The 24499-nt window shown below is 32.7% G+C and overlaps 1 protein-coding gene across 2 annotated transcripts in view; it reads right to left on the bottom strand.

Annotated features, from left to right (window-relative positions):
• The window catches only part of LOC101892697 (kinesin light chain), a 176183-nt gene that overhangs the window by 114629 nt on the left and 37055 nt on the right, over positions 1-24499 (bottom strand). The window contains exons 1-2 of one of the 2 annotated variants that reach the window (XM_059129109.1): positions 23830-23963; positions 23120-23746 (exon numbers count right to left, since the gene is read on the bottom strand). In XM_059129109.1, the coding sequence (XP_058985092.1) occupies positions 23120-23746; positions 23830-23957 (755 nt within the window). In that variant the 5' untranslated portion in view covers positions 23958-23963. Of the gene's footprint in view, positions 1-23119; positions 23747-23829; positions 23964-24499 lie in introns of those variants that run through there. The other variant, XM_059129110.1, reaches the window with a different exon arrangement.

The raw sequence follows: 24499 nt of genomic DNA, 5'->3' as shown, positions 1-24499 counted from the left end.
ATTGGAGTTGGAAGAAAAATACCTACAGAGTCAAAAGAAATTATAAACAGGTTTACAACAAAAAACATTTACAGGCAATTTGGAGCTAAGCAACAAAATTACAGCTGTCGATTCAAACTATGAGCAGGATTGTGTTGCATTTGAAAACGATATACTGACAATAGATGGCTCTTCGAATTTTACAAGCTACAATCTAGAAGTGGGCCGTATAGTTGACCATAACATTTTGAGACAATTTTATGCATTGTTTAAAGAAACATATGTAGACATGACTTATGTAGCAAACAAAAAAGTGTTCACTAAATTGAATCTAAAAAATGGTTTCCACCACGTTTTTATGAGTGATGATTCCATTAAATATACATCGTTCATAACGCCTCTAGGACAATATGAGTTCGTACGTATATCTTTTGGGTTAAAAAATGCCGCCCTATCAGTTTTCCAAACGTTTATGAACAGTGTTTCAAAGACCTAATTAGAATGGGAGACGTAATAATATATTTGAATGATATAATGATTGCGATTGCGAAGTCTTAGAATTATTTTTTGTCACATATTGCGATAATTTCTGTAGTGAGTTTAAGCTTGTTTGTGTTTAATAGTGTTTTACATCAATTGCAATTCTAATTGGCACTTTTTATCATAACACGATGTCATTCTATCAGCTAGTACAGAACGTTTCAGTGAGCTAAGTGAGTTGAAGTATCACATCATTACTCAACTGATTAGCACACATTTTTAAACCAAAAAATATCTGAATTTGTAACAGTTCTACAACGTTTTAGATAGTTTAAAATTACTAATGAATTGAACAAAAATAAGACTTTATTCTGACAGGGGACTTTATGACACTGTGGTGCAGTGGTAAGCATGTTTTCTCTCTGAACACTCGGGTTCAATTTTCAAGCCGGACATCACATTTTTAAAAAGAAAAAATTAATATGCGTTTTTTAGCTAATAAGTATAAGTTCTACGCAAGCGTACATTGAAAAAAGTACCAATACCAATAGAAAAAACATAAAAAGGAATATTTTTTTTATTTTACATCCAATAACTGCCAAGGGAGTAACTTCTGTGATCATTAGAACGAATTAGTCACGCTTAAAACTATCACGGGCGTGGCTTATCTCTTCCCGATGGATGGTACTTCCGCGATAAGAAAGCGATATTTTTACAAGAACTATATTTCAAAGAATCCAGATATATAACTCAGGCAGCCGATCAGTACAATCAGCTATGTGAATCTTCGAGTGGAACTCACGGAATAAACAACATTTGCGGCATATATAAACAAAATTATAAACATTTATAAACAAAACTATCGATATTTATAAAAACGATCGACGAATGTCAAATGGGGATACACAAATTCGAAGTTTATACACGTAAATTCCATAGAACGAATCATGGTATAATTATTACAGGTAACATCAAATCCCAGCTGATTTGACTCTATAGTAACACTAGTGTCAAACTCGATATGACGTTTTGTGATCTAATTCCATTTCTTGGTATACAGTAGGTATACCCTTTTTTGATATAAAATTTCACTGCAGGGCAATGTGAATATATTTTTGCCTAATAATAACAATACGCCATTTGTTAATATCACACTAACTTACTAACGCTTGCTGATAATGGTGCGGATCATGATGTGTACGCGATCCCTACGTATGTATGTAAGTATGTGTACGCGATCCCCTCGGTCGGCAGGAGTGGAAAATGAGGGTAAAAAAGGCGGGAGGGCATAACTTCAAACGTAAATACAAGCAGCTGTGGGCTTCCGTTGGTGTAATTCCTAAGCCAGATGGAAATGTGCGTTTGTGTGAAGATTACAAAATTGGCGTGTATCCACAACTACAAATCAAAAGAATCGATGAAAATTTCTAAGTATTTTCGCAAGCTGGACCTAGACAATGCATAACTACATGCGAGAGTGTTCTCTCGCTATTCCAATTAGAAGTCATTGGCTTTCACACCAAAAACCTAAAATAGTAAAAACTAGGCAAAATACATTCTGAGCAAATGGTTTGTGGCTTTACTATCATAAATAAAAGCGCATGGCAGAGGCATGTTAATATAAAAAAAAAAAACAATTATAGAAAAAAATCATTCAAATCATCAAAATAAGAAATTTGGTTTCAAAATTCTATTCCATAGACCTCCCAAATTAATTGCATATTGTCTTGGCAGTTTAAATTGCTCAAGATTAGTGACTATTTTAGTATGTAAATAGTTGTAAGATAGCGTTATAACATATACTTAAGTAAATCTAGTCATAAAATAACAAATCACTCAATTGTTATCACTCTTTTTCTTGAGCGGAGGTAAAAATGAACGGTTGTGTATGTTTGGCTTACGTGTGTGTTTGGCTAACCATCTCAAAGCAAGAGTGAAGACAATGAGGGAGGTTTGACTTGAACTACCACACCGTACATCGTTACGCACGCTCAAGTGTTAATAAGAAAGAAATTAATAAATAATAAGAACCACAAGTCAAGGTGTTTATTGAAATTCATTCGGTTGCCGTCCTACATTCTCAGAAGTGGGATTTCGCGCTTATAAATAAATTACCTAACAACGCTGTTTTTTTCCTTTTCGCTAATAAATAAAATAAAGTCACTGAACAAATGGCTGCGAATAAAGGAGGATCAACTGCTATATGACGTCACCACAGTAGACAATGTTAGTGGCGGAGAAAATAAAAGCACCGACAATGTCACGTTGCGGTCAAAAAAAAATATTATGCCGTTGCTAGTGGATAGCGAAGAAGAACAAAGTGCAGTCTCGGAAATGACGAACAAGGTAAAGTCAATGCAAGCAAAACAAAAATAAATTCAGGAAACAATCGGTTTTCAATCGAGCAAAAAAGATGAGATGAACACACCAAAAAAAAAATACCGACACCCTTATGTGAAACAAATCTACAGTTACCGAAACAACAAAACACCAACAAAAAAAAAAAAACAAAATGCAGAAAAAGTTAAAAATTACTGATGGAACATTCGGTGAAATAAAATTACCGCTCCAGCAAAAACATACCGAGAAGAGAACAGCGGCAAAAATAAGAGAACGAGAGCTGCAGTTGTTACGAAAAGACAATGAATTATTAAAGAAGGAGAAAGAATTGTTGGAGAGAGAAAATAATTTCTTAAAACTATTCTCAGGTAACAACAACAACGCACAACCGGCAGACATTGGTGTTTCATTGTCTCTGATCAGCAACTTCTTGCCAGAGTTCGACGGTAAGACTGACGCAGAGTTTTGGGTAACGCAGCTGGGAGATTTGCAGCAAACGTACAATTTGACCGATGAAATATTACGTACTCTGTTTGCGAAGAAGCTAGTGGGTAGACCATTAACATGGCCACGCACAAGCCGCAATTCTCTAACAGAAACAGTGACTGAAATGTTTCAGCAATTTTGTTTGGTGGTCGGTTTGACGAGCAAACTAAAATTAAAGGAAGACGAATTGTTAGAACTCTCAATAAGCATAATTAGAGAGTATTCTTTGCCATATGGAACACAAAATTTCCCCGTTCAAAATACAATTTTTTATGGTTTAAACTTTACTTGCTTAAAAACATTTGGATATTGCTTTTTGTTTTTGACATTATCAAATAAAAGTTTTCAACATAAAATGATTGTGGTAGATAAACATTTTATTGTTGGGATGGGATTTTTTGGAACATACCAATAGCAAATTACTGCTGTTCGGTGTTGAAATTGATACAGAACCCCACCAACATAACTCAAACAAATTAAAGCCAGATAACAAACAGATAGTTAGTACATCAAAACAAATTGCGGGCAAATTGGAGTTGGAAAAAAAATACCTACAGAATAAAAAAAAAAAATTATGAACAGGTTTACAACAAAAATAAAAATTACAGGCAATTTGGAGCTAAGCAACAAAACTACAGCTGTCGATTCAAACTATGAGCAGGATTGTGTTGCATTTGAAAACGATATACTGACAATAGATGGCTCTTCGAATTTTACAGACTACAATTTAGAAGTGGGCGGTATACAGTTTATATAGGCGAGATACTCGAAAGAATTCCACAAGATATTGTGACAAATAATAAAAGAAAACCATCATGTTTCGTTCCCTAATTTTCGAATAATAGCAACTTAAACTAATTTGCTCATTTCCAATTTATTGGTAGATGTTGCACGTAAATGGTCTTCCTAGATCTGGAACCAATATTTCCCAAAGACCTATAATCTCTCAGAAGTGGCAAAAGATTAACATTTATTATTGGTTTTTGACTAAAATGCATCTATATGAGATACAGATATTTGACTATATTCTTCAACGAAATCAGCCTTAACGAAATAGTCAGAAGTGCGTCTTTCCTGTATTTGTGAATTCTTCAAAAAGTCACTGGAATGGATATTTTCGTATTTTGTCTACAAAAGTTGGCAAACTCTTTCACACATTGAATACTTTTGGATGGCCATCCAAAACTATTTGGCTTTTGCAATGTCCGGTAACCTCCATTCAAATGCGCGTGATGATCGGGCGATAATTACGACTTGCTGACAATTTTGCAGTTTTTTTTGTCCATTTCAACCCCTAAATATATGGCGATTATCTCCAAAAAGAGTAGGCTTCTATTTTGACCCTCATCTTATCCCCATGCAAAATTTCATAAGGATCGGGCCATAAATGCGACCTGTATATGATATCCTGATATCGTAACTACTTAGTTTTGTTAGCTGTAGAAATATTACCAAATGTTTAATTCAAAATGAAAATATGCCAAAAATATGACAAAATTGAAAATATATGAGAAAATATTACAAAATCAATATTTTCATCTTTAGAGAGATATTTTTATGCAATTTTTTTAGACGTTTTTTTGTTCCTACCAAGAGGCCATTTTGAATTAATGAGAACTGTCGAAATCCGTTCAGCCGTTCTCGACATATAAGAGATCTTTCAAGCATATGTTCTTTGATAGACATATATATCGCAGATATTTTGCTATATATCCGATTTGATGGATGTTAACATCAATGTAAAGATCAGAAGTAACCTTGCCATGGCTTTGTGATTTCGCCGGGATTTAAAATATTCGCGGTTTAATGAAAAATTTTGAATTTTTTCAACACAAAAGATATGGTCTATTTTACCCGCTAAATATTATCCGATGACCACCCAAATTGGTAGGCTTCTTCCCCGCCCTAAACTCTAGCTACATGCGCGTCGATTGTTCTATAATTGCGACCTGTATAGCTACTGCAAAATCCGACATTTTTTCAGTATTTGGTCCATTTCAACCCCTAAACATTTGGCGATCATCTCCAAAAGGAATAGGCTTCTATTCTGACCCTAACCCCACCTTCGTGCAAAATTTCGTAAGGATCGGGCCATAATTTCGACCTGTAGCGTGATTACAAATTAACATGGACAGACGGACGGACGGACATACATAGCTAGATCGACTCAGCTCGGCGAGCTAGGAAGATCCATATATACTTTCCTATATGGGAAACCAATATTTCGAGGTGTTACATAAATTCTGGCCCAATCAAACGTATAATACCCCCAACACATAGTGTTGTAGGGTATAATTAATTTTCGAAAACTTAATACTCCCATTACCTCCGTAAATTGGGACGACTATTTGTGCCTGTGAGCCATAAAGATCTAAAATATCTAATTGATAGATTTTGTGATATTTTAAACAGATTTAAACTGTTCGAGTTAAAAATTCCAATAAACATCCATGGATAACACCTGAGTTATCAAGTTTAAAAATTCTAACAATAAGCTTTTTCATAAATAAACAAGAACAGACATAACTATAGACTACACTAATTGCTCTGTTGCCAGGTCTAAATATACTTTAGAGTCTCGTAAATTGTATAATCTATACCTCGGCAAGATTAAAAATAATTTCGTTAAGCTAAAACGAAATCCCTCAGAATTAAAAAGTAACAATAAGTAATTTGTCACAGGCACAGATATTGCTGAATGTTTCGCAGATTTTTTGCCACAACCTATTCCAGTACATCCTGCCAAATAAAATATTCATATCCTTATAATTTGTAACACACTGATCAAATTTTTATGCCTTTCCCACAACGTCAAGAGTTATCCTATAGTTTGCGTAGTTTAAAATCGATATCCAGGCCCGGATGGCATACCGAATATAATTCGTAAGTATTGTTTAATTATTTAACTATATTGTTTAATTATTCACTTAAATTTGGTCACATTCCTACTTTCTGAAAAAAATCTTATATTATTCCTTTACAAAAGTCTGGTAATCGTACAAAGTTGTCAAATTATAGAGGAATTGCAAAATTAAGTGGCATTCCAAAATTTTTCGAAAAATTAATTACTGCAGTAATTTCACTGAAAATTCAATCCATATTGTGCCCATATCAGCAATTTTTTCGTAGTGGTCTTTCAAGTACAACAAATCTTATACAACTTACGTCAACAGTAATAAAAGATTTTGTTTAGCGATGACACAATTTATACTGATTTTAGTAAAGCTTTCGATAGGGTTAACCATGAACTCCTAGTATATATATTAAATTATATGGGATTCAGCACAAACCTAGTCAAATGGATATTATAGTACTTACAAGATAGATCACAAATTTTTTTAAAAGGGTATCTATCCAAATCGGTTAACGTTCCATCGGGTGTTCCGCAAGGAAGTCACCTTGGACCGCTTCTCTTTCTTTTATTTATCTATCAAAATTTTACCTAATTCCATAAATAACTCGAAGTGATTAATGTACGCAGATAATGTTAAATTATTCATTTTCCATAACTGTGATAAACAAGCTAATTTACTTCAAAACGATTTAGATAGCCTTTTTCAATGGTGCAGGTTAAATTGTATGGATTTTAATTAAAGCAAATGTAAGCATATGTGCTTCTCCAGATTTTCTCTGATATTGCAATATAATATTGACGGTCATTTATTATCAATTGTAGAATCATTTGTTGATATTGATTTTTGATAGATCCAAAATTAAATTTTTATATCCATGTAATAACAATGGTGTTCTAGATTTTGTTAAACAGTGGGCCAAATAATTTTCTGATCCATATATAACAAAACAGTTATTTACGTCTCTTGTTAGATCTATATTGGAATACAGTTCTGTTGTATGGGAAATTATAGTAATTTATTTTTGGAGTATTGAACAATTGTAATAGAAGAGGATTGTATATTAATACGTCCATCTACACAAATCTATAAGTCCGTTTAGCCTGTTTCCGGTTAAACTTGTCAGTTTTGCATAATTCTAAACCCACTCACTATAATGTTACACATCGTGTGTCTTCGTTGCTTGATTTTATGCTGATAAGTGAATGTACTATGATATATCGGTCTGATCAGGTTGTATGACCTTGAATATCTGATCGATCAATTAGTATTGTCTCTTTAAATATCGGAGTTAAAACATTTTGTGATTTTGCCATGTGCATTCTGATGATAATTGGAACAGTTCAAATCGCATTACTCTTACTCGACCACTTTGTGATTTGGCTTTTAAAGCCTACATGGATCATACAAGTAATGATAATTGGAATTTTTTTATCGTAATCGGAATAGAGCTATACCAGAAATTTAATAACATAGGTTCAGCTGCTTCGTGGCGTTTTAGGGCGTCAGGGTGTTTGGGCAGAGGTGATCGGATTCTTGACATTGGTGTTGATTCTTTTCAATATAGGAACTCACAAATGCATAATATCGATTTACAATTGTCCAACACACTTAGTAATGGGATTTCTTTCAGTTGTGTTTATATGGAAAGTACTTTTGCAATTAATAGAATAGGTTAAAATGTGGCAGTTTTGATGGAATACCTTTTAATTTTTTCAAATTAACTTTTTTGATACCGTCAATTTTTCCTTGTTTGTGGAAGCAAGCTAGTGTCAGTCCAATACCAAAGGGAAATGTTGTTCATGACCCTGATGATCTCAGGCCTTTATAAATTCCCCTAATGAAAAAATACTTACTCATGTTAAAAGCAGAAATTATGGGTGAATTCAACAATGATCTCTTTTCGATTGATTCTTATGTTAGGGTAAGGGATTCCTGCAGTAGTCTTGGTGTGACCATAAGGCACAATATGCTCCCAACTCATTTTAGTGCTGTGCACAGCTCTACTTCAGTCTTGGACTTTTTCGCCCTTAGTAATGATGAATCTGTTGTTTTTTCCAATCAATTTTTTTGCCCTGGCGTCTCGGACCATGCATTTATTTTCATTTCAGTGGGTATTTCCGTGACTTGTGTGGATCAGTTTCATGAGTTTATTGATTATAATGCTGTTGATCAGACTGATCTGTGCGATGCTATTGCGTCCTTTAATTTTTCTCCAATGAACTCGAATAATGTCAACGAGCAGTGGGCGTGTTTATTTTCATGTTTCAATATGTTACTTTCTATGTTTCCTGTTAAAAGAAGGCAACTTTTCAGAAATAAGGATAATTACTGGTATTTGTCCTCAGACATCTCTTACTATGCTTCAATTAGAGATATTGCGTTTAAGCAGTATATGATTACAAGAAGTCAAGATGATTGGAGAAATTTCTGTAAAGCCAGGAATAAAGCAAAAGCTGTTGTACGAAAGGCTAAAAGTGTTGCTCATACATCATTGTTTGAAGATCTTCGAAGCAGTAAAGAGCTCTGGGGTGTTCTTATGTCTAAGGGGTATTCTTCTGACAAATCCTATGATTATAGTGGAAATGTTAATGATTTCAATGAATGGTTTGCTCAAAATCAACTTGATAGTCGTTATACAATGCATGACTTCCGGGGTATTGGTGATGATGTTGGTTTTAGTTTTCGCTGTGTTGATTCTGCAGAATTGGAAAGAGCGTTTGTCGCAATTAAGTCCAATGCAGCGGGTTTGGATGGGTTTTCTTTGAAATTTTTGAAAGTTGTTTTTCCCTTGCTTTCCTCCCAATTTCTTAGCTTGGTTAATTCTATATTAACAACTTCTGCTTTTCCTGAAGCCTGGAAGTTAGCCAAAATTGTTCCAGTTAAGAAAAATGTTGTTGGTGGATTGCAAGAATTTCGTCCGGTATCTATACTACCCATATGTTCCAAAGTTGTTGAGCATATTTTGAAGTCGCAAATTTAGCTTCATTTGAGTTTGAGTAATATGCATCTAATTCAATCGGCTGTCAACCGTATTGTTCGCTTTGTGTTTAGATTGAATACCCGTGTTCATATCACACCGTATGTGATAAAATTCTTTGGATGCTCTTTTAAATCATATGTTGATAGTTGTTTGCTGCTTACCTTTTTCAAAGTTATTAAGAATCAGTGTCCTTTTTTTTGGTCATGAAATTTATTTTTTTGCTCCTCTGTAAGGCGCAATCAGCTGCAAATTCCTATGGTCCACCATCTCTTGAATGACTCATTTCATGTTCGTGTTGTGCGTTTGTACAATGCTTTACCAATTGAAAAAAAAATTTCAGTGTTACCTCAATCACTTTCTTTAAAAGACTTGTTCGTCACTTCGACTGATGATATGTTTTTAGCTCTTGTGCGTCTTCCCTGTATTGCTATCTAGCAATAATTGTAGTTTTTTCAATATATTTTTAAGGCCTCCTACATCTATAATACTGGATTTTTAATGAATATTTATTTTTCTTTTCTAATTATTCTCGGTGCACTTTCAGAATGAATCTTCATGAATACGTATTTACATTTAATCGTTTTTTCCATGATCTCATTTTTTCTTAGTTATACTTTTTAATAAGGACATTTTGAAATGTCCTTTTGTTGGAGTAGTTCACTCATCACGTAAACTTATTATGTTATATATATATATATATATATATATATATATATATATATATATATATATATATATATATATATATATATATATATACATTTTACTTACAAATAGGCATTACAAGTATAATATAACTAGCTATGGCTACAATGGCCTTAAGCTAAGTAACGTATGTACATGAAATTCATTTTAGTAATAAATTATATAACTAATAATATTTTTGGAATATAAATAAAATATTTGTTTTATATGGAATTGTAAAGGTTAATTTTCTTTAAGAAACTAATTAAATCCATTATGTGGCTTGCATTATGAATGTTACGTAGTATATTAAGAATGTTAATATTGGGAAAAGCGGTATTAACAATATTTTTAATATATTCACAGTTTAGTAATAAGTGATTCATGTCAAATATGTTAGATTTGCAAAATTTACATTCTTTCTTTAATTTTTTGTTGATTATATAATCGTGGGTCACGCGAGAGTATCCTAATCTTAAACGAAGGATCTTAATCTGGTCATATCTGGATAAATTATTATTATTATGATATGCCTTAATATGAGTGTGATTATTGTTAATAATTTTGTACCAGTCAGAAGAGTTATTCCAAATGGAAGTCCTCTGACTGTAAAAGTATTTATTTATAAACTTCTTTATATCATTACTGCTTAAATTTTCAGTGGTTGTTAGTGGAAAAATGAAAGCTTGCTTTGCTACAAAATCTGCGAACTCATTTCCTTTGATATTTGAATGTCCTGGGACCCACACTAATACATGCTTATCATTGTTAATTATATCCCTAATCATGGAGGCATAAATGTTGGAATTATTTGGGTTCGCGATACTGTCCAGAGCTGATAATGAGTCTGATACTATAGCAAATTTGCCTTTTACATCTTTAGTATATTTTATAGCTTCATATATGGTTATTATTTCGGCAGAGAAAACTGATGAATATTCCGATAGGAGTGAAGACTTAATAACTTCATCTTTGGTTACTATGCTGTAACTGATACAGTTATGGGACTTGGAGCCATCAGTATAAATGAATTGATATTCTTTGTATTTCTCTTGAATGCTGTCTAATTCATTGAAATAAATTTGAGGGATTGTATTTTCCTTGCAAAATTTTCGAAGAGATGTATCTATTGGGTAGGCGTTAAACATCCAAATGGGCTTCACACATTGCGGGGTTTTGCGGTTATATGGAATGCAATATAACTCACAAAAATTTTTTATACGTGTTAGAGCGGAATTGATTTTGTTGAATTTTTTTGTTTTGGCAGCTTTTTTAAACAACTCCAAAACTGGCGAATTATCATTTAGTAAGATGGTTTTAAAAAGTTTTGCTGTCGATATTTCTCTATAATTTTCAATTGTCATGAGATTTGCTTCGCATAACATGTTAGCTATTTTTGTAGTGCGGTGTGCTCCTAATGCAGTTCTTACTGCGGAATTAAAATGGTTTTGATTTTATTTAAAGTCGATTTTGCGGTATATCCATACAAGAAAATTCCGTAGTTAACGGAGAACGGACAATTTTTTTTCTTTTTCGTTCGTTCCCACGCCTCTCACTGCCACCCCTGCCGACCGAGGGGGCGACCTCCCCATACGTAGGGAGCGCGTACACACCAAAGACCGGGAATGGTGGGTTAGTTGTGAGTTAGTGGTGCCAGCTACAGTCTAGTACGTCAGCCGGCAAAGTAATAGGTAAAAATACACTATAGAAGGAATTAGAGCAAAACATATAACATTTATAACAAATATAAACAAATAACAGTGAAAAAATGTGTTAAACAAAGACTACTGTTCAAAGGCTGGTGTCTATTGTTTCCGCAGAGGGAATTGTAGACTAGGTGCCGTTAAAATGAACTTAAAGATTCTGACAACTAGTGCTCAAAGGCTGGGTCTACTGGTTCCGCAAAGGGAGATGTAGATCAGGTGCCGCAAAAATGAGCTTTTAAAATAAAAAAAAAATAGGTAAGTGAACATATACAATCACATGTGGAGAATAGATCTTTTAATAGAGTTCAACGAATTACTTAAACAAATACTATTACATAGACTATTGTAAATTACACATAAGGATCTCAATGGGTTACTGATTGCGAAATTAGTTCTTGCAAGAGATAACTTTAAAGGTTCGAAATGACGAGTTCTACGAGAAGGAATATTATAAGTAACTTCCCCAGTTAAAAAATGAGAATCAATCAAACCGCGTGTTAATTTTATAATAAATAACGCTCTTAGCATAAACCGCCTCCTTTCAAGTGTTGGGAGATCAATCAACAGTAAACGATTTTCATAAGGTGGAAGTAATTCTGTCGGGTTCCAGTTAAGGCCCCGTAGAGCAAAAATCAGGAATTGAACTTGAACTGATTCGATTTTATCTGAGTAGCATTTATAAAAAGGACTCCACAGAATACATCCGTACTCTAATATTGGGCGAACTAAACTTACAAATAATCTTTTGGTGACATATGAATCATCGAACTCTTTAGACCAGCGTTTTATGAAACCTAGTAAAGACTTGGCTTTATTAACACATGAGTCAATATGTAAATGAAAACGTAGTTTAGGATCTAGAATAACACCGAGGTCAGTAAAGGAATCAACATTTCCTAATTTGTATGAACCAATAAAGTAGTTAGAATGTATTGGCTGAGATCGTGACAAGGAAGATTTTTTGCATTTCTTAAGATTAAGGGACATACCGTTGGCACTGCACCAGTTCACAAGGGAATGTAAATCGTACTGTAAGAAAGTCGAATCGTCAAGGGAATTTATATGCATGTAAAGCTTCACATCATCAGCATACATTAGTATTTTAGAGAATCGAATGTGATCCGGGAGATCATTAAGATACAAAACAAAAAGTAAAGGGCCCAAATGACTACCCTGAGGTACGCCAGAAGAAACAACAATATTTTTTGAAAATGAATCATTGAAAATGACTTTTTGGGTACGACCCTCCAAGTATGATGAAATCCAGCCTAACAGAGCTGTCGGAAAACCCATAGTATCGAGTTTATATAGCAAAAGCTTATGCAGGCTTTACTGAAGTCTGTATAAATAGCGTCAGTTTGTTGTTTATTTATAAATCCGTTGTGAACATGGCACACAAATTCTAAAAGATTAGAAGTAGTAGATCTGCCTTTCATAAAACCATGCTGAAAAGGTGATAATATGCTTTTTATAAAATGTGACATCCGACGTGAGACTAAGAGTTCGAAAAGTTTAGGAATGGCACTTAACTTAGCAATACATCTATAGTTATCTATGAAACGTCTATTGCCTGATTTATGAAGTGGAATAACAAAACTCGATCTCCAGAAGCTTGGAAAATAACCTATTTTCAAAGAGTAATTAAATATCTTAGTCAATGGTAAGTATAATTCTCTAGCACAAGATTTTAAAATATAGGTTGGAACACCGTCAGGGCCAGGGGAAAATGAGGAGCGTAATGTCTTTAAACCATTTAAGACTTCGTCTTCGGTTAAGATAATGCAGGGAAAGTGATTCAATGAAGTGGTATGAATTTCGCAGGGGCCTCTAGATGTGCCCTGGGTATAGGATGACTGAAAAAAGTCAGCAAATAAATTTGCAATTTCAAGATTGTCTGAAGACTCTTTACTACCACGTTTCATGCTGGAGGGAAATTTCTGAGCTCTCCTTTTGGAGTTTTCAAATTTAAAGAAATTCTTAGGATTGTTTAATAAATTCTTCCGCACTTGGGCTAAATGCTGAGAATAACATTTGGAGTTTTCCGAATTATATCTATTTCTTGCCATGGAATATTTTGAATAATTTACGGCAGTGTTAGATTTTTTGAAATTTTTGAAAAGTCTATTTTTAATATTACGTAGACGTCTTAGTGTAGGTGTAAACCAAGCTGGGCCTTGGTCAACTAATGGTTTTGCCATTGGTACGGAGCTAGCTAGAGCTAAATTGAGCTGTTCATAAAATTTAGAAACAAGTGAATCAATGTCGCCATTGATGCACCACATAGAACCTGATAAGAGAGAGCGTAGTAGGGGTATATTGGCCTTCGCAAAATTTCGCCTACTAGATAAAGTTTTAATAACAGTATTATTGGACAGAGTGTTCCTTAATTCAAGGTTTAAAAGGAGCGTTGGATGATATGTATCCTCAGGAATTACAAATGGAGGACTTCTACAAAGCGAAATATTTAGGGAAGATGAGTATAAAAGTGTATGTGTTGCATTGAAATTTTTTATTGGATAAACATTTAATTACATTTAGTTTGGTCTGAAGAGATATACACAAAGAGTCAATATGCGAATTCCAGTTATATCGTTTGTTGACAATAATTCCAAGGATTTTCAGCGCTACTACTGACGGAATCGTGTGGCTGCTACAGATTAAATCAGGGTGACAATCATGTTTGCGACATATATGTAGATGTTTGCATTTTTCCAGCGATAATTGAGCACCGGAAAAAGCACACCATCTTTCTATTTCTGGAAAAAGGTTACCAACATTGACGGTTGACAAATTTTTCATTATTATAAAATCATCGGCATAGGAAATAAATTTGAGATTTTTGTGCGATTCCAATAGTTTTGTTAGTTTGTTGTAGGCAATTAAAAATAAGATCACAGAGAGTGGAGAACCTTGAGGGATGCCATTGTACAGATTTTTTGTTTCTGAAAAGTGGGAGTTAACCCTTACTTTTATTTTTCTATTATTCATATAGTTCCTGATGTAGTTATAAGTTTTAGGTCCTATTCCCCATTCTTCAAGTTGACAGAGAATAGCATGTATACCAATCCTGTCAAAAGCTTGTGAAAAATCAAGGGATACTATTGAAAGGTGTTTGTTTGATTTTAACGAGCTGTTTATCTGATAGTTTAAAAATATCAGAGGATCGGCAATAGATTTACCCTTTTTAAACCCGAACTGAAAAGGACCTAGAAGGTTTTTAACACAAATAAACCACCATAACCTTTTAGCAATGATTTTATCAAGCACCTTTGAGCAACATGTATTTAGGGATATAGGCCGATATGACATAACGGATGATTGATCGGAATTAGGTTTTTGGATTGGTATTATTAGGCTGTTTTTATAAATTTGCGGAATGAAAGAATTCAAAATGTTGTTATAAAGTATGACTATACGCTGTTTTAATTTCATTCCTAGGTGTTGAATCATATGATAGTTGATTCTATCAATTCCTGGAGTTGTTCCTTTGAGTTGATTGAGAACAATTTTTAGTTGGAAAATGGTAATGTCATTTTCAAGAAAACTGGCATGTTTGTTTGGAACAAGAAATCGAGGATATTGTGAGCACATTTTCTTTTGTGTTTGAAATTCAATAGGGAATTTAGAATCTTCTGATAAACTCGACCAAAAGTTGCAGAAAAGATTAGCAATTTCTTCTGGATTAGTGATATTAACACCATTAGGATTAGAAATGCAATGAAAGGAATTTTTTTGCTTTATACCACAAAATCTGCGAATATTACTTCAAATTCTTCCTGTTGGGCTTGATGAATTAATTTGAGCAGTGAATTTGTCAACAGACTGTTTTTTAGAGAGTTTTAATTCTCTCTTAAAAAGAGCATTGGCTCTACGGTAATTAACGAGGTTTTCATCTGTGATATTTGTTCGGAATATATAAAATAGTCGATTTCTTTGACGCTTGAGGTCATCAAGTTTGCTATTCCACCAGGGGACAAAGTTATTTTTCGAAGGAGTTTTAAATTGAGGTATTGACTCATTAGCAGCCTGTATAATAATTTTTTGAATATTAGCTGTTTCTTTATTAATGTTGGTACTGTATGGCCTTTATGCACTAAACTTTTCAGATAGATACTTGAAATGGTCCCAATTTGCATTTTTGATATTAAAAGCTGGTTTGAGTTTATGTGTATTTGTGGAATTGTTTGTTGAGAAAAGAGTGATAAGTATAGGAAAGTGGTCGCTTCCGTAGAGATCGCTTTCAATTTTCCAATTTGCATGTAGTGATAATAAATAAGAAATCAATGTAACATCAATATGTTTAAACGTTTTGTGGGTCGAAAAATGTGTTGGTGAACCATTATTTAAGATCGTTAAATTTGATTGTGTTATGAATTTAGCTAGAATTTTCCCTCTAGAATTGGTTGTTGTGGAACCCCAGAGAGGATGCCAACTATTCATATCACCCGTAATAAGCATTGGATTTTGAGATGAAAAAAGGTTTACAAGATCATTTAAATTGAAAGATCTTGCCGGATTTAAATTTGTGGAATATAAGTAGAATGTCTGATGTGAAATCACTTTTACTATCACTGTATCCATATTGTCAACACAACCTATGAACTCATGGGGTATGGATTTATGAATTAATACGACTGAGTTTTTTGAGTTGTATAAATAAAAATTAATAGGAATTGGAATGTTGTTGTGTTTTTTGAAATGCGTTTCTTGCAATGATATTATATTAGGTTTATGTACTTTTATCAAATTTTGTAATTCAGCATAATTATTACAATAACCTTTAATATTCCATTGAATTATTTTTAAACCCATGCGAATATAAACAAACAAAAGAGAGAATGCATAAAATAAGAGAAACCTAACAATTATTTTACTCAAAAAAGAAACAAAATTGTCTTAAACATTGTAGTTTTAAATGTCACTGTCGATTTCGCTTTCAGCATTGTTTGTGCACAATTTTTTGTTGTTTTTTATTGGGGAAATTTTATTTTTTATCTCATTTCTCATACGCTTCGATGTGATCTTTGGGAGAATGGTGACGTTCGTTGACTTCTTTGAGTTAGCAGATGATGTTGTTGCTTTATTTTCGTCTTTTTTCAACGATGTTTTGATGGTTTTGTTATGTTGTTGATCGTCATATTTGACGAGATTGCGTGTTGTTTGTGCAAATGTTTCGTTTGGGTGACGTTGTTTGTACTTTTCTAATGCAGTCTTGTTGTCACATTTATCGATTGTTTTTATTGTTTGGAGTTCTTTGAACTTTAAAAACACGGGACATTTCTTATTGAGAACGGAGTGGTTGTTTTCACTTCGATTCTCTTTGCTGCAGTTTGCACATTTTGTTGTTCTTGTACACTCATCATCGTCCTTTAAATGTTCTTCTTCGCCACAGTTAAAACATATTTTGTTATTGTTGCAAAAATTTATTGTATGTCCTTAGAGAAAACATTGGCGGCATCGAAGTGGCATGGGTATGTATGGACGTATAATGGTCCGTTCATAACCTATGTTAATAGTCTCTGACAGGTTTACTAAAGAAAAGGTTACAATAATAAGACAGGTCTCCACCAGCGAATCATTAACCTTTTTTAAATTTTTTTTTAACTTCCGTAACGTTTTGTTGCTTCAGTTCTTTTAATATTTCTTCTTCAGGGATTCCTCGAAGATCGTTATTGTAAATAACACCTTTGCTGTAATTGAGATAATTGTGCTCTTTCACTTCTACTCGTATTTCATTACTGAGAGACACAAGTTGGATAAGTTTTGTGGCTTGAGTAGCATTTTTAGTTTTCACTAAAAGTTCTCCGCTTCGAATTTTTTTACACATATCGACTTCACCGCATACATTGTCGATCACTTTTTTAATAAGAAACGGGGAAATATTTTTTAATGTTTCATTGCTGTTTTTTCTTGCAATTAGCAAAAATTTTGGACCGATGGTAATGTTTTTAAAAATTTTAGTTTTATCTAATTCAAACATTGCAGAAATTGAAGTTGAAGTCGTTTTGGATAGTTTGAATTTAGATGTAAGTGTTAAGCACAGACGTTCGATCGCTTTCACAGTCAAGAGACGACTCAGCTTTGTATACTAGTCATGGTACAAATAAATAAATATAAAATACAATGGTCAATTTACGTTCCGTGGGAATCATAATACCACTACTAGGCTTCGTTACTTAACTGACTTGGATAAATTGGATTTTAATAATAATACTGTAATTGTTTAGTTGTATTTAACGAAAGCATTTGATTCTATTTATCATTCTATCTTACTCAGAAAACTGATGTATGAGTTCGATCTTGTACTTTTATTCTATCGTTATTGTCCAATAGATCACAATTCGTTTATTACAATGATCAATCTTTATTGTGTACACTTCAATGAATCTATATATATAAATGAAAGTTGTGTTAGTTACTACGCTTATAACTTAAGAACCGCTGAACTGATTTTAATGATTCATACAAATTCGGAATTGTCTCTTATCCGAAAAAGATAATATCTAAAAAAATCGCGTAAAAATGTGATATGTTAACATTTTCATTTTGACTTTTGAAATGTACAATAGTAATGTTTTATTTTGCATGATTTTTACATTTTGACTTACTTTTTTCCAATGTACATTTGTAGTGTTTTTTATATTTTATTTTTGAATTCGAATATTAATACCAATTTATTTAATTGTCTTGATTTCTTGAGAACTGAAATTGATGGCGGGTTACATGCAAGTGTAGTGCCTAATTATGTGGTGGCGAAACGGAATAGATGATACCGAAATAATTTAATGCGGTCACACCAAAGTTAAAAGATAATTACTTTTTCAAAATCGTTAAAAAATCACGAAAAAAGAGATCTTATTGCAAAAATTCTCAAAACGGGAAAATATCGAAAAGAAATTTCCAATGGAATTGAATTTTAAAATAAAAGTACATTCTATTGACAAACTTTGTAAGGATCTTTAAACAGTTGCTGTAAAAAATCAGCGAACAAGTTGAAGATTTTTTCAATTTGTTATTCTTCTTTTGTCAATATTTTTGAATTTGTAATATCATATTGAATTCAGTGGATTTTTTTGTGAACAAAATAAAGAATAATTTTTCACTATATACAATTTTTCACCAAAAAAATGAAATAAGTGCGAAATAGGATGTTAACTGACATCTACCTTTCAACTCCAGGGCCTACATCGTGCTTCAGCTGGAAGATGCGCAGACATTTAAACAAACAATGGCCGAAAAAGACTAACGGGGCTTATTTCAAAGCGCGGCCCTACTTCTTTCATGTGACAATAATCCATCCAATGAGAGCTCAAAATGCAAAAATTTTTGGAAGTACAATCAGTAAAATACCAAATATAAAGGGTGCAAAATAGTAAAGCGAATGGGACTTTTAGTAAGAAAAGGATTTCTATCCTTCCAAAAATTCTTCCTGAACATTTAAGATACCTTAAATCGCTTTTGCAAGTCATGATATCGATCATAAATAACCATCGTATAATTTAAGCTATTTTTGGAGTCTTCGCCACTTTCTTCTATTTTTGGCCCTTATTTGGCATATTTGTTTCTAAGGGGGTAGAAAACCTCTTCGCATAAAATTTTCGGAGTAGGGCCCATATTGGTCTTGATCACTAAAAAATTGTATTTATGCTACCCTGGGGTAAGGAACCATCGTACAGATAATTGCCACATAGAAATTTATTCATGTAAAGTCCCCACATTGGAGTATCCCACACATCTAATGTGTGGTCAGAAAAGAAAAATTTGTATTCTATTGAATTTGTAACGCCCAGGAGAATATTGGTTGGGAACGTAGATTTGGGATATACATATATATAAAATAAATTGTGAAAACATGAACAAATTACAAATATAGGAAAGTAGCAGGAGACCGAAAATTTGTTGAATCGTCATTGAATTATACTATGATGAAAAATATGGACTTTATGGGGTCTCCTATTTACAATTTAAATGACAAATAAAATTAGTTCCCATCTTACGGTAATGGGTGTAAAATAGTAATTATATTTGACTATTCTGAAATCAGTCTGTCTGTCAGTCTTTTCGTCTAAATTTTGACGCTATACGTCAAATAATGTGCGCTGTAACAGACATACAGACGGACAAATCGACTTAGAGTTTTATGCTGATTATGAATATATATGCATGACGAACATTTAGTGATGTTACAAATGAAATGAAAAGTTAATATACCCTCCTTTCCAAGGTGGATGATATAATAGCATTAAAGACTAGAATTACGGGCCGGCAACGCGGACCGGGCCAGCTAGTTGTATTATAAATGAAATGAGTACACAATACGATGTTAAATGGTGATATTTCATGTATAAAATTGGCATCTAGCTTTCAATTCCAGGACCAACATCGCGCTTCAGCTGGAAGATGCGAACACATTTAAACAAACGAAAATGGCCCACAAAGAGTTACGGGGCTCTTTTCAAAACGTGGACCTACCTAATCGTTTCATATGACAATAATCCGTCCAACAAGATTTCAAAATGTAAAATTCATTGGGACTGCAATCAGTGAAATACAGAATATAAATGGCGCAAAATAGTAGAGCGAATTGGACATCTGTAAGAAAATGATTTCTATCCTTTTAGAAATTATTCCTATACTTCCTCATGATATGGGTCATAGCCCCCAGATAAGGGTACAACCCGATTTTAAGTATATTTTACATTTTAACCATATTTTCAAACTAATTTTGGTTTGAGAAGAAACTATCATTGCAAAAAATGATCACGTTTTGGTACAACCGTCATATGATTTAATATATTTTCGGGGTCTTGAACAATTTTTTTAATTTTTTGGCCCTTATTTGGTATCATGGTTTCTAAGGAGTTAAAAACCACTTCGCATAAAATTTTCAATTGTCGTAATGGGACATTCATCAATTGATTTGACTAAAAAATTGTATTTAGGCTATCCTGGGGAAGATAATCATCCTACAGATAATTGTCCAGATAGGCATATATTTAAGTAAATGCATAATATATGACTTCTATTGAATTTGTAGCCACAAAGAGAATATTGGTAGGAAACGTAGATTTGGGATACGTCTATATGAAATAAACTCCGAAATTTCAAAATGAAACTCATTTTGTCGGAAATTCTTACAGAAACATGAAAAAGTAGCAACGGACCGAGCATTTCCTTAATCGTAATTGAATTATACTGTCACGAAAAATATGGACTTCAGGCGGTCTCCAACGCACAATTTAAATGACAAAAAATTGATTCCAAACTTATGCTAATGTGTTAAAAGAGTTATTATCTTTGACTATTCTGAAATAATTTTGCCCTCAATTATGAGGTGGACAAAACTAAATATCATGCAGTAAGGTATTCTAAACGTAGGAAATACAAATTCCAAATTACAGCTCATTTGAATGGAAAATGTTGCTATCAATCACATGGGGCTATTATAGATGTTGTATATCATATAACCTATTTAACACCATTTAAAACTATTCAAAATATCTAAAACCGGTAATAGGTGAACATCTATTATAGTTTTCGCCATGATTATTTATTTATATTTAGAAATTACTATGGAGTCATTACTAACAATAAAAATTGGCATTAAAGACTAAAACTACGGGCCGGCACGCGGACCGGGTCAGCTAGTTATATCATAATTTGAATTTACTTGAACGAATTGAATATTCGGTTATTAATTGTAGATATTTTTTTATAAAATTACTAGAGGTATATTATGCAAGTACATTTTCGACTGTTTCTTGTTGGTTATTATGCCTCTATTGATTTGTATTGTTTTTGTTTTTTGTAGTGTTTACTGGGGAGCATTTTAAAATTCGTTTTATAGAATTGAATAGTGTGATAGTATTTATAAGCTCTCTTCTTTGTAATGAGTATCTTATTAATACTATTTATTGGCCTTGGAGGATTTGGTATTAAGAATGAAATGAAGAAATGAAAGAAATAAAGAGGAAAGACAGAAATTGGTTTGGGTGAAAAGATAGAGATAAAATCACGAAATTTTATGAAATTCGTACAGTGAACGTACGAAAAGTGAAAACTATCACAAAATGTACCGTTGGGATAGAAATGGAATATTGAAATTTGGTATCGAGTTCACTGTTGGTGTATGGGGTGGAGAGAAGGAGGTGGTTTTAGACATGCGTAGTGTAACTGTGCGAAAAGAAAGGCATTCAATTTGGGATTCGGGAGAAGGAGAGAAATGGAAATAAAGTTTCCGTTAAGTGAATGGATAGAGCTTGAATCCTGAAATTTAATATTGAGGTCACTGTTGGTTTCTAGGATTCAGATGGTGCCCAATTTTTAATATGAAAAGACGTTAAAATAGTTTTGACCAGAAAAATTAGATGTGGAATCATTATGCAAGGGCTTAGCTAATATACTATCCGGTAATCTTAAAAAAATAATTTGAAGACTTTTTGTGTAAAAATTAATCAATTTTCGATTATCCTTTTCGATAAAGGAAAAACTTGAATACAAATAAGGTGTAACTGAAAAGATAGTACAATGTATGAAGTTTTGTTTTAAAATAATAAACAAATTGTGAATTATTCTAGTGTTAATGTAAGACATTGAAAATGTTGCCTTATTTATATTGAATTGTATGAAATAAATGAAAAGTACTGTTTAGTCAATCCTATTCTCCGATGTGCGTATGGAAACGGTGTTTAAAACACATTATTTATTCAACAGGGAATATAATTTACTAAACATTCTTTGTAAAATGATTTACCCAGTAAAAGTACGGAATGTAAATTCAGTCGGAAATAACTGATCAATACATTCAAAATACCAATAATATCAACTTAAAGTTAATTAAAGAGCAATACTAAAACTATTGCCGATATAGGTTATGTTAAACAGCACTTAAATATGAATATTATGTAAATTGGCAGTTATGAATTTTAAGTTTTGACCAAGTACCAATTTATTCACTCAAAGAAACTTTTACAGTGCACATAAGTCACTCTCTATGTAAATATGCAACAAAATATAAAAAATTGTATAAAATATAGTGTTACATTCCATTCTTCATATTGCATTCTATCCCTACCACGTCCTCAATTTCACGGAGACAGATTCTACGATGCCAGATATCCATATTCGGGTCTGTTTATTTTTCATAGCCACGGGAAAGCTTACTGATCATTATTCCGAAAGTTCTCAAACCGTCCGATTCTCCGTTTCGATTCCTTCGTTTCAATTCTACAGTCCACTTCCCATCCATGGCCGCTATAGAACGTTGACAAACCCTGATAGTTTCAACCCAACCACGTTCAAGATGGCGAGTCATCTTATTTCATATATAGGTCATGTTTTTAATTGTCAAATCACACTGGACGATTGCGGCAATCCTTAAAACAACTGCAATTTAAAATATGGAGTTAAAGCTAGAACCAACGCGTTGATGCTGCTCCTTCAACAGCAAACACATCAATCATAAATATTAACACTATTTACAATACACAATTCCCCATGTATTCCGTTCTAAAACAATATAAAGTACTAAACCTGACACACTATATTAATGATTTAAATCATATTAATTTAACGTTATACATATACAAGTATGCAGTGTACAATCTTACCTTCCTTGTGAAGCATATTGAATTACTAAGTTATGTAGAGTTCTCAAACGAGCTGGAATTTCATAACCTGAAGATTGGTTTGAGTATTGACTTGGTGGTGTGGGAGATATATTGTTTCTATCTTCATTCTCATCATCAGGAAAAAGTTCCATAACGGGATCGGGTCTAGGTTTCTCACTAAGATCCTCTTGTTCTTGATTATCGTCGTATTTTTTTACAGATGTCATAAATTCGAGATGTTTTTTTTCTTCTTCAAGCTGAGCGACCAATTGTTCAGAAGCTTGAAACTTTTGTTGTGTATTAGCAAGCTCATCACGTAGCCATGCATTTTCTTGGTGCAATCTTCTAACCTGGGTCTTAAGTTTTTGCTTCTCTGCTTCAATGTTTTGAAGATGACATGATAATGCCATCATAACTTGTGCTTCACTGAGTCCCAATTCGATATTATCTATATTTTTTTTTATGATGTAGGTTTTCTCTTCATCCTTATTAGATTCACCTATTCCAGAGATTAAAGAAGCATGTTCAACCCGAAGAGCTTCCAGTCCTTGCAAGACAGTTTTTGTGTTACTTATTATTTCGTCCTGTGTCATTTGAGTCATTTTGCCAATGTTTTCGATTTTTCGACTGAAAAAAGTATGTACATATATGAAATAAATTTAATACGAAACATTATTTCGTTAATAATTAAACAAGAAACATGAGCTTACATTCTGTAATTTTTTATTGCTTTTGAGACTATCATATCCTTATATTTTCTAACTTTAACCGTCACCAACACTTCATGAAAAACAAATACTTTATAGAGCTTGCGCACTGCAAAACTTACGTCACACATTAGTTAGGGGATAAAAATTCAACCACCAATTCAAAGCGGTTTCTTTTTATCTGCGTAGTAGCCATGTAGTTAAGACGACAGATATATGTATGTACACCAATATCTTCATTATTTGCGAAATATAAGGATTTTAGATAAATGGAAATAGTGGGCGTAAAAAACCTAACTCAGGTTATATATATATATATATATATATATATGTATATATATATATATATATATATATATATATATATATATATATATATATATATATATATATATATATATATATATATATATATAACCTGAGTTAGGTTTTTAAATATATATATATATATATATATATATATAACCTGAGTTAGGTTTTTAAATATATATATATATATATAAAACAATATATAACAAAATAAATAACATACATTTTTAAAGTAAATTTCACTATCAAACTAAGTTTTCTTTCGTCGGTGGTTATGAACTAGGCTTCTGTAAATGTGAGCACAATGGTCTCTATCGGTTTTATAATTAATTCGTTTGTCATTTGGTAAACTTATAATATGTAA

Source organism: Musca domestica, unplaced genomic scaffold (genome assembly GCF_030504385.1).
Source record: "Musca domestica strain aabys unplaced genomic scaffold, Musca_domestica.polishedcontigs.V.1.1 6, whole genome shotgun sequence".
In the NCBI taxonomy this organism is placed as follows: domain Eukaryota; kingdom Metazoa; phylum Arthropoda; class Insecta; order Diptera; family Muscidae; genus Musca; species Musca domestica.
This window is presented reverse-complemented; position numbering and strand designations above follow the sequence as displayed.